We start from the raw sequence: 10,535 nt of genomic DNA, 5'->3' as shown, positions 1-10,535 counted from the left end.
GTTCCACTTGGATGTTTGGAGATGGGTGAAGATGAGCTCTGGACGCGGCAAATCCGTCTGGGTGGGAGGGCGGGGGGGTCGAAATTCGGGTTTCCAACGGAGGACACCCTCCTCCTTTCAGCATCTCCCTTCGCCAATCCCGATCCCCTCCAGATCAGAGGCGGGTTCGGTGAGATCGGGCTGCAGGGAAGCCAGCGGCTCCCGGGTGCTGCCGCCCCGGCCTCGTGATGTAATTGTTATTGCTCAGTCGGAGCCCCGGAGAGCGGCCGCCGGGGTCGGCTCCGATTCCTCCCGCGGACCGGGGTCGATTGGTAGCAGGACTCGGCGGGAGCCCCGGCTAGGACCGTGCAGCCGTGGACACAAACCCAACTCCCGAGTCCGGCGTCCGTCCGAGCAGCTGCCCGGGGCACTCACTCCGCAGGTCTCCTCCTTCCCACTTCTCTCCCGGCCACCCCGCAGTCACTCCCGGGTGCCTCCTGGGTGCTGTGCGTGGGAGCCAAGTGACCCGGAGTTAGTAGTGCCCGTGGCTGCCCCCCTCACCCGCCTCCACCACCCCGCAACCCCAGGATCAAAGCAGGACACAGAAGACAAGGTGGTGGAACTTGGGGGGGGGGGGGCGAAGGAGAGGGGGAGGTGGGAGGGAAGAGGGAGCTCGGGGAGGTGGGGGGCGCCAGGGACGGGGTGAGTCGGTAGGAGCAGACGCTGAAGGTGCCTAGACAGGGGCAGTTTAGGACACTCCGGATCCCCCCATTTCTGTCCCAGAGGCGAGCCTTTAGGCCTGGGTAATGCAAACGACCCCTCACCCCGCTTTATCCAAACCCCTCCCCAGAACATCCCCCCCCCCCTCCCCCGGAGGAGCTGTCCAGGCACCTTCGGCGATCGGGGGCGGCTGGACAGCCGGGAGCGGGGCGACCGGGAAGCCTGACGTCGCCACCTCTCCCCTCCGAGCTGCCCCTGGCCTGCAGCCCGCGTCGAGACCCCCCTTCCCCTCGGCCGTGGTGGTGGTGGTGGAGGAAGCGGTGTTGACGGGAGCCGCGGGAGAGGAGGGATGCTCCGAGCCCCCCAGCACGGGAAAGCGCGGGCCCCCGAGCTGCTCGCCGCTGGCCGTCCCCGGCGACAATAGGCGCTGGGGCTGGGAGGGTGGGGGGAGGAAGGGGAGACGTGTGTGTATGTGTATGTGTGTATGTGTGTGTGCGTGTGTGTGTGTGTGTGTGCAAGAAAAGGGTTAAGAAACTTGGCCGGAGCGCGGGGCTTGGCGTGGGGCGGCGAGGGGAGGGACCGAGCCGCGGCCGCCGGGGCGGGGGGAGGAGCGCGGCTGCGGGCGGGCGGGCGGCGCGCGGGGCGCTCCGAGTCCGCCTCGCAGACATTGCAGCAGAGCCCCGAACTCGGGAGGCGGCGGCGGCGGCGGCGGCGGCGGCCGGGGAGGAGGCGCGGGAGGAGCGGGAGGAGGCGGCGGCGAAGGAGGAGGTGGAAGAGGCGGCGGCGGTCGAGGCGGAGGGACGAGCCGGCCCTGACGCCCGCGCGCGCGCCCGCCTGTGGCCTCGCGTCCGGGGCTGGGCAGCGCTGCCGGCCGCGGGGAGAGCCCGCCCGGGCGCGCCGAGGGAAGCGCGGGCGGCCGAGGGACGCGGACGGAGCCGGGCGCGGCGGCGCGGCGGCCTCGGGTGAGTTGCTGGCGGCGGCGGCGGCCGCCTGGAGCTGAGTAGGGGGTGGGGGGGGTGTGGGTTTCTCGGTGGGGGCGGCCGGCGGCGCTGCCGGAAGCGGCCTCGGGGCTCGGCCCGCGGCGTGGGCGGCGGCGTGGGCGGGCAGGGCCGCGGGGGGCGTCGGGGCGGCGGGGCGCGCGCGCGGCCGCCGGGGGAGTCTGCCCGGCGTTTCCGGGCAGAGCCCGCCTGCCCCGCGGGCTCCGGGTCTCCCCCTCCGCGGGGTCCGGCAAGTTGTGGAGTTGGCTCGGGGCTCCCGGTCCGCTCCGCGTCTGTCCGCGGGGAGGGAAGGAGACCCGAAGGGGCGGCCGCCCGCCGTGTTGGCGGGGAGGGAAGGGGTAGTTGCCCGCCCGTGCGCCGGGCCCCGCGGCCCGCGTCCCAGGCGCTCCTCTCCGCGCTGCCGTGGGTCGCGCTGCCCGGGGCGTCCGGGGCGGCGCCGGCCGCTGCTCCCCGCCACTGGCCCGGATTCCAGCGCCCGGGAAAGTGAGTCGGGCTAGGGGACGGCTCCCTCGGGCGATCTGCGACACCCCCTCCCCCCGCCCCGCGCGCGCGCGCGCACACACACACACACGCACATCAACACACAGACACACACACCCACTGCCGTCAGTGCTCGTCCCGTGAACCAGACTTGTTGGGTCACGAAGGCCTGAGCGGTCCCTTGAATCTCCCGGAGCCTGACGTCGGGCTCCCTTGGCGGGGCGCACCCCGCGGAAGTCCTCCGGGGAGTTCGGGGAGACTTTGGTGGCTCCCTGGGGACCCGTAACTCCCAGCAGGTCTGTGTCTCTGTGTGTAATATGTTGGTGGTGGTAGGAGGTGGGGGAGTTGTTTCCCGGAGGGGTTCCCCGGCATCGCGCTGCCACCCCTCCCGCCTTTCCCCGAGGACTTTCCCACTTTGCATCCCGAGTTGGTGTCGCGTCCGAAGGAACAAAGGAATCGACTGTGTCTTCGAGGCAGACCCGGGCTGGGAGTTCGGGGACACATGTTGATCTCGGGAGCCGGACCGGAGTTTCTCCAAAGCCTCTCCCCTCGCGGGACAGAGTGCTTAGGAAGATAGTGAGAGAGCGGGAGAAAGTACTTGATGCCTTTGTAATCAAAACTACATATATATGTATAAATGTATGTGTGTGTGTGTATATACACATATATTTTATACACACACATACATTTTAAATACGACAGTTTCTTTGGTGGGTGTGTGTGTTCGGGGCCGGTGGGGGGAGCGGGACGTTCCGAGCTGCCCGGGACTTTTAACTCCAGGTGCAACTGAGTTGGAGTTTGTCTCTGGGAACGTCAATGATTAAATGCAAGGTGGTGCGGGGAACAAAACGGTCTCCCGAGTAAGGGAAAGCCGTCTGTCGGGGTCCAAAGTTAAAGAACGGCTGTCGGGTTGTAAGGTGATGAATGTTCTTTCCATGGAGCGGGGAGAATGGGCTGGTGAAGTGAAATGAGCGTTTTGGGTAATTCATTTTTATTTTCCTTCAAGTTCTGAACCGTTGTTAGTTGAATCGTGGGTTTCAGCAAGTGGGCGACGTTTTCCTGATGTGATTAATCAGTGTAGAGTCACTGGTTTGCTACCTTTGTTGGAAAGACGCTAAAATAAGTGCGCCCCCCCCCCCCCCCCCCCCCGCGCCTTTAAAAAAACACACAAAACTAAATGGTGCTTCGTCTGCCTGGCACCTACGTGTGGGTATGATGAAATGTTTTTCAACATCTAAGTAAGTTGCTCTGCTTTTGTCCAGTGATTTGGTAATAACAATTGGGTTTAGCTGGATCAGAGAGTAGTGGCTTCATCACCAGTAATAACTTTTCTCTGCCTGGAATTAGTTCCTAGAGACAAAGAAGAAATCAGTCAAGGGAATGGCTCCTAGGTGGAGGCTTTCCCATTGTTATTCGAGTGTGTTTCATACACAGATCTTTCTGTATTTAACCCTGACAGTACCTTAGGGGCTTGAGTTAAATAGACGTGTGTATGTATATGTAGATTTTTTTTTTAATGAGAGTTGCTCATTGTTGATTTTATGGATGTATTCTCTATAGTGCTTTTGAGGTAAACTCTAGGTTGGTTTAAAGACTACAAGTAGCATTTGACTTTGAACCACTTCTTTCATGCATTTCCAAAGGCTGCAGACCTTGAGTTTTAGCCATTTTAATACTCTTAAAATATTGCAAGTTAAGCAGTAAAGAAGTGTCTGTAAGCGAGGGTAAAGGCCCTGTCTCTCCTACAGTTTTAAGAGCAAAACATCATGACAAAAAATAACCTATACCACCACCTAGAGTCAGTTTGTTGGTTTATTGCTACTGAAGTTTGCCTAAAATGACTTGCCTCTTGTGGGTCTTTTATAGCCAAAAAAATTAAGAACTGTTGTCTTTTTAAACATTCATCCAAGATAATGATTTGTGTGTAATAGAAAATGCCAATTTAAATTATCCAGGCTAACTTTAGAATTGTAAATAATGACTATATTTAAGTTGAGTGGGCTCTTCTCCAAAAGATATTAATTCAGAAGAACTTCTAACTGGGAGTTGTCTGTGCCCTAAGGTAGCTCCTCTGTTTTAAAATTTTCTACATTGTTTCCAGAGATTTTAAAAAAATAGCACAGAAATGAAAGGACAAGGTTCTGACTATTTGCAATCCTGATTAAACACAGGCAGGGATACAGAAATGTAACAGTGTTTCAACTCTCCTAAATACTGTAAACTGGTAAGGTGAGAGAGAAAGTAGTTTGTTGATTAGCAGTGAGAAGTAAATTAATCTGCCTTGTGGGTAGTGCACATAGGGAATAATCTGTTAAATGGGGTGTTTTAGGAAGCTGACTTTGTTGCCTTGTAGTTTATCTCATTGTCTCTGGAATAAGTAATGTTGCTTCTTTAAGTGGAGTAACCTGTGGGAAAGATGCCCTCCTAGATCTTTAATTAAATACCAGTTGAACAGAGAGAACTAGAGCACTGTATTAATTCTGTCAAACATCACCATTTTTGAACATTGAGCAAAACTACAAGGATTTAACTCATCTGAAAGCAGAGTTTTATGAAGGTGACAGGAGAGGCAAAATATATCAGTGGAATGGAAGAATGGAACATAGGGAGGTAAAGAAATAAGTCTTCCCTGACTCTTGAAAAATGAGGGAGAATGAAGGTTATTATGAATTGTACAGATTCCATTGCAAACCAGTGCTAGAAGATGATGACGTAGATGTAATTTTAAGTTAGAATGGCTTTGGATAGAGGATGTCAAAGGAACTAGGTATGCCAAAACTTTAAGACCTTTAGGAAAATTTGATCTCCTGTTTTAAGAATTGTTCTGTAAAATAATAACTGTTCAAAGATAATTCTGCCAACATCTGTTTAAAAAAATCTTAATTTTTTCAAAGAAAAACTCAGAAATTACCATAGTTTTAGTTTTGCATTTTAATCCTTCGTTTGCTTGATATTAGTGTGTTTAAAGTGTTAGGTTAATAGAAATAAAGTAGTTTTAGTTTATGTGTTTGTGCTATGTCTCTCCGTTGCTTTCTCACTCTCTTCACTCTTCCTTAAATAAATAGCTTCTCTGTCCTTGGATGTTTTTTTCTCCATGAAGATTGTAGTTATTTGTAGCCTTCTTGGCTGTGGTGGGGTTTCACTACTCTTGAAGTTTCTTTACTCTTAAGCTTTTTCCATTTTCCCCTTTTTGGGGCTGATACATCAGGATGAGTTGTGCTTTTGGTTTTAATATGATTTATTGTTACACAGATGAAGATTTGGTTAAAAAAAACAAAAACAAAAACAAAGGGTTAGCTGTTATAACAAAGCCCTCTGTATCTTTGACTTCCAGCTGAAATATTTTTATGAAAAGAAACTTATGATTGCTCTAGAAAAGTAAAAGGAACTGTTGCAACAAATTATGGGGTGAGTCTTTCAGGATTGTAACTTTGAGTATATGGATTAAACTGGTCAAGTTGCAGGTTTTTCAGGGGACTATCATGAGCCTCCTATAGTATTTAGATAACATAAAAAAATAGAAAATCTAACAACAGAGTGATAGTCAGAACTGAAGAAGGTAAAAATCAAGAGTGTCAAAAGATGGAGCAGGCCAGGAAACAGAATTAAGGATTGTGTCCAGAGGTCGGAATGAGCAAAAAGTAAATGGATCTTGTTTCTGTATCCTGTTTTCCTCTGATGCTGAAGCAGGAACATGAATTGCTGATGATAATGGATTCTCTTAAATGAGAGCAGCAATATTATATAAATAGTGATTGTTTGAGAAGGAGAAATGACAAGTTCTCCCTTTGTACATTTGCATTCTTTGCTTTTGAGTGTCTCTTAAATATATTTAAACTGGACTTTGTGGTACCGATTAGATGCCATAATAGAAGCTTAGTTTCATGAAAATTGGAACACAATGAGTTAATATTAGATTACTTTTGAAGATCTTATTTTTCCAAGGGTCTTATTAAACATGGAAAACAAAGTGGTGAAATTTGCGTTTTGAACTGGAGACTTTCATACTATTTCTGATGGAGAATGTAAATAAATACAGAAAGAATGTTTTGTTTAGTCATGTTATTGTGTGACTCAAGTGTAGGGAGAATTGGAGCTTAAAGAGGCCTCCGAAGCCTTGTCAGGATTTATTTGCAAATTTTAATGTAAGGGCCCATCTGCTGTTTTTTGTTCCTTGAAATTTAGTGTTCAGTGTGATAGATTTTGAGTATTTAGAGTTCATTTATAACTGAATTTTCCTTTTATGTTGTTATAGGGATTAAGTATAGTTTTACTTATCATAACATAGGTTTTGATATAAATAGGACATTATACTAATTGTCATTGTTCTAGTATACACTACATTATAAACATTACAATTCAGATTGATCTTCCATTGATTTGCAAATATTTTAAATGAAGCATTACAAGCCACAGTACTTTAGGTTGTCTGTACACTTGAAATATATGATAACTTAAGTTCATAAAACATTGAGAAGTACAGGAACATGAAAAGTAAATGTGATGACATTTTACTTTGGTGTTAAGATTTTGTTAAAATTAATAATCATGAAAATCATGAACCATACTAGGGTATCATTTAGCCTAGAAGTCAAAGAATAATGACAAGAAGATTTGAAGACTGTTGAAAATTAGAAAGTCATTCTTTGGAATAGAAAATGATTTCTCTGTTTTTACTCAGTTGTGTGAAGATATTTTTTAAAAGCTGTACTATTTTTTATTTTTGAAGAATATGCCTTGCATAATTGTCTGTTGCTAAACTTCTAGATTATTTTATTTGTTTTTTGATTGAAATATGTTGAAGAAGTTCAGAATATGTTGAAACTGAATAGGGAGATGCTTATATTATCATTTCACTTCTAAGTTCATCTGTTTATCTCTCCATCCATCTATTGTTCATTCACCAGCCATCATCCTATCCTTCTTCTCATTCTTATCCTCTCACCCTCCATTTCCACTTCCCCTTTTTCTTTATTTTTCCTTCCTTTTTTTCGATAAATAAAGTTACCTTTTTTAAAAAAATACGTTGTAAAGAAACTCAGACATTGAATTACTTCTCTGACATGGTTAATAGTTGTGTTTGAAATTCAAAGCAGGCATAATTCACTGTCCCCAGAATTTTTTTTTTTTTTACTTTGTATACTCGGAGTAAAAATTCAAAATTAAAGCCCATCCTGCCTCTTTAACTTTGTGTCATTTTAGCAAGAAATATCATGAACGATGGAAGGAAGAGACCATTATTTGCCTTAAATTCCAGGTCACTGTGTGACTAAGCTTAGAGTTTCAAGAAATATTAAACAAGAAGCCTGCTGGGAATTTGAGTCATCAGCCTAAGATACCAACGGACCAGGGCAGTGTGATTGACCTGATGTTAGTGTTTATTTAGGAGTTTGGTGGAATGGAGTTTCTCACCCTTGGACTTCTAATTAAGAAAGTCATTTTCAGTCACCTGTTAAATTATAGGGCTACTCCTTGTTTTGGAACCTATAATTTGCTAATGGATTGAGGACAACTTGGAATCCAAGGAGTTTGTAGTTTGTATCATTGTAGGCAACTTTCCTTATTTTATTTTTGCATTCTTTGCCAGTTGTGTGAGGGTACTAAGTAAAAGTCAGGGGATTTACTTGAGGTACTTAAGAGAGGAAGCTTGTAACATTTTAGCTATGCAATCCACTATTTACAATTTTTGAGTTTGCTGTTGTTTATGATGAATTAAATATGTTACTGCATTTAAAACGTTATGATGGTTAATATAGCAATAGTAATACAGGAAAGTGTGTTTGTATGCAATCTTAAATGTAAAATTGTTGTGACATAGTGGCTATATAAGAAAGCTTGACAAGTAACGACAGTGTTTGAGGATTAGAAGCTGAGGGAAAAATGGGACTTTTCTTGATAAATCTATATAGAAATTGTTAGGAATCTAATATTTGAGGGATCGTTACTGATTAGTGAAGAACACAGTTTCACAGCTATTTTTAATTTTTGATGTATGAGTTTATTATAACCTGCATAGGGTGGTAGATTTTTGCAACTAGAAAAGAAACAAGTGAAAAACAAGAGAAGAAAGGGAGGAGGCAGAGGAAAGGGTGACATCAAGAAAAAGTACTTGAAGACATATGATACATGTCAAAACAGGATGAAAACTTAGTCCCAAAATGAAATAATCACAATTGCAGTTTTTCCCCCTGAAGGGAATATTTATACAGTGGGTCTTGTAAGCTCAGCTTTGACTTTTTTTGAAAAACTTATTTTAAAAGTATTCTCTTTTGTTATCCAGCTCATACTTTTCTAGCTTAGTTTCTTTTACTAAATCAGTGTATGACAGAAATAAAATGAAAGTTCTCTGCTCTCCCTGGGTAACATCTGTACTGTCTGTGGAACGGGGTTAAATTTGATTTCTGATTTCTGACTGTATATCAGCATCTACAGTTGCTGACAGTAAACAGTAGATTGCAGGCCTGTGCCTTTCACAGGAGAAAACATAATTGGGCAAGAAACTTGAAATATGAAAGAGTTGTTTACTTGCCTTTGCCTTTTCTTTTGTTGGGTGGTGGAGCAGAGAAAGGAAGAGGAAGAGGGGTACCTGCTTTGTACTAGGCAATATGCATGTGACCACTTCACAGATCCTCAGGTAATTATAACCAGTGTGAGTTCCCCTTCTCCCCTTGCAAATATGGAAACCTAGTCTGATAGCTGAATAACTAGCCTGAGGTCACACAAAAAATTTGGTTTATGTTATTTTATTTTTCTCTGAGACTTAATTTCCATCTTTTTAGAAAGTCGCCACAAACCCTGCTCCCAACTTGATGGCTAGAGAACTCAAACATTTATTTGGATTCCCAAAAAGCATTCTCACTAGGAAGACCCGTTTCTGATTTGGGGAGTCTACTGCACTTGATTTTGGTTCTCAGAAAGAGCCTCCTGTCTTGCACAGAGGGAAATGTAGTCGCCAGGGACAGCTGTGTAGGCTCTTTCCAGTGTTAGCTAGCTAGTCCTTAAGAGACAAATCACAATGTTGCGGCAGCAGTGTTCTTTGAGGCAGAGAAAGCAACTGTGTTTCTTGATATAACTCATTAAAATAGTTTGTCATGGTATTAATCTGACTATTCCCAAGGCTAATTATATTTGTCCACTTCAAAGAGCAGTTGTAGCACATTCTGAGCCATAATCTTTCTGGATAAAAATTTAAAACTCTTGTTGACTATTATGGTTCTTAACTTTTCAAAATTGCCCTGCACACACATTCACACCCATCTCTCCTTTCATTTCTCCCCTCCTTCCCCCCACGTATTCACACACTCCCTAATTATATTAAAGACTGAAGACTGTGCTGTTGCCAATAAACTGGTCTTTGTAAGACAAAGAGGAAGTTAGCAATTTGTGAATTTTATTGGAAGGAATATGAATTAAGATGAACATTATTTTGGGGTTGACTATTAGGAAAACTACCACATTTTGGTGGAGTAGACAATGTAAAGTTAAATATTGAGGTAATAAGGTTTGTGATACATAGTGTATTTTTAAGTGCACATGCGTCATCTGCTTTTCTCCCTAAAGCTATGGGAGGTGGACGTATAAATCTTTCCACTTCTTTTTACTTGCCTCATTTAAAATTTATAGAATTTTGAACTTAGTGGTTTCCAGTACTCTAGAAGATAGTCAGATTGGAAAGATATTGGGGATGCAAGGATGAATAGTAGGACTCCTGTGCATAATATTTTCTAATGTGCTTTGGAGTTTGAATTGCCAAATAAATACTAGATTAAAGGTTTTGCATAAAATCTGCAAAGGAATATTTTACTATGATCTTTTTTATTAAGAGAATTTATTGTATTTGATGCAATAGGAGGATCTACTTGAATAATCTGGGGGAGAATCTGGGTTTCAAATACATTCTTAAGTTATTTCCCTCACCCATCTGTGCTTTAAAATTTTTTAAGGAAAATACTTCATTTTCTTGACTTGAGGTATTGAAAATGGAAGAATTTATTTGGCATCTATTTCTCCTCCCACCACAGAGTATTGGGCATTCTTATTTTATTTTTTTTGCTTTTGCTTTTGGGCCACACCCAGTGATGCTCAGGGGTTACTGCTGGAAATGCACTCAGGAATTGTGCCTGGCTGTGCTCAGGGGACCATGTGGGATGTCAGATTTAACTCAGGTTAGCTACATGCAAGGCAAGTACCCTACCCACTGTTCTATCTTTCTGGCCCCATATTAGGCTTTATTGAAGCTGAATTAAAGCAATACATTGTTAGCTTTGTTATCATCGTCCTATTCTTTTTTTTTTCTGTTTTTTTTCCCTTTATTTTATTTTATTTTTTAAAGTTGTAGATTTACAATTTTTTGTGCTT

The 10,535-nt window shown here is 44.9% G+C and overlaps 2 protein-coding genes across 2 annotated transcripts in view; one reads left to right on the top strand and one right to left on the bottom strand.

Annotated features, from left to right (window-relative positions):
* Positions 1–799: 799 nt before the first annotated feature.
* On the bottom strand, positions 800–2,598 carry LOC130043179 (basic proline-rich protein-like). The gene is made up of 3 exons (XM_056135464.1): positions 2,299–2,598; positions 1,344–2,153; positions 800–1,132 (listed from the first exon to the last, which is right to left on the bottom strand). The coding sequence occupies exons 1-3, from the start codon at positions 2,596–2,598 to the stop codon at positions 800–802; spliced, it is 1,443 nt and encodes a 480-aa protein (XP_055991439.1).
* The window catches only part of NRIP1 (nuclear receptor interacting protein 1), a 91,828-nt gene continuing 82,731 nt past the window's right edge, over positions 1,439–10,535 (top strand). Inside the window, exon 1 of the mRNA XM_056135432.1 lies at positions 1,439–1,661. The gene's annotated coding sequence lies outside the window, so the exon portion shown is untranslated. The remainder of the gene's footprint in view (positions 1,662–10,535) is intronic.

The sequence above is a fragment of the Sorex fumeus genome, unplaced genomic scaffold, assembly GCF_029834395.1.
Source record: "Sorex fumeus unplaced genomic scaffold, SorFum_2.1 ptg000115l, whole genome shotgun sequence".
NCBI lineage: Eukaryota > Metazoa > Chordata > Mammalia > Eulipotyphla > Soricidae > Sorex > Sorex fumeus.
The sequence above is the reverse complement of the archived record's forward strand: the minus strand, read 5'-3'. Positions and strand labels throughout refer to the sequence as shown.

Excerpts from the sequence above, each read along its gene's own strand:
- LOC130043179 (XM_056135464.1), bottom strand. The coding sequence starts at position 2,598 with ATGCAAAGTGGGAAAGTCCTCGGGGAAAGGCGGGAGGGGTGGCAGCGC. Across the intron at positions 2,154-2,298 it reads CGGGACGAGCACTGACGGCA|TGGCGGGGAGCAGCGGCCGG; the intron begins GTGGGTGTGTGT and ends AATCCGGGCCAG. Across the intron at positions 1,133-1,343 it reads CTGCGAGGCGGACTCGGAGC|CCCCAGCGCCTATTGTCGCC; the intron begins GCCCCGCGCGCC and ends CCACCCTCCCAG.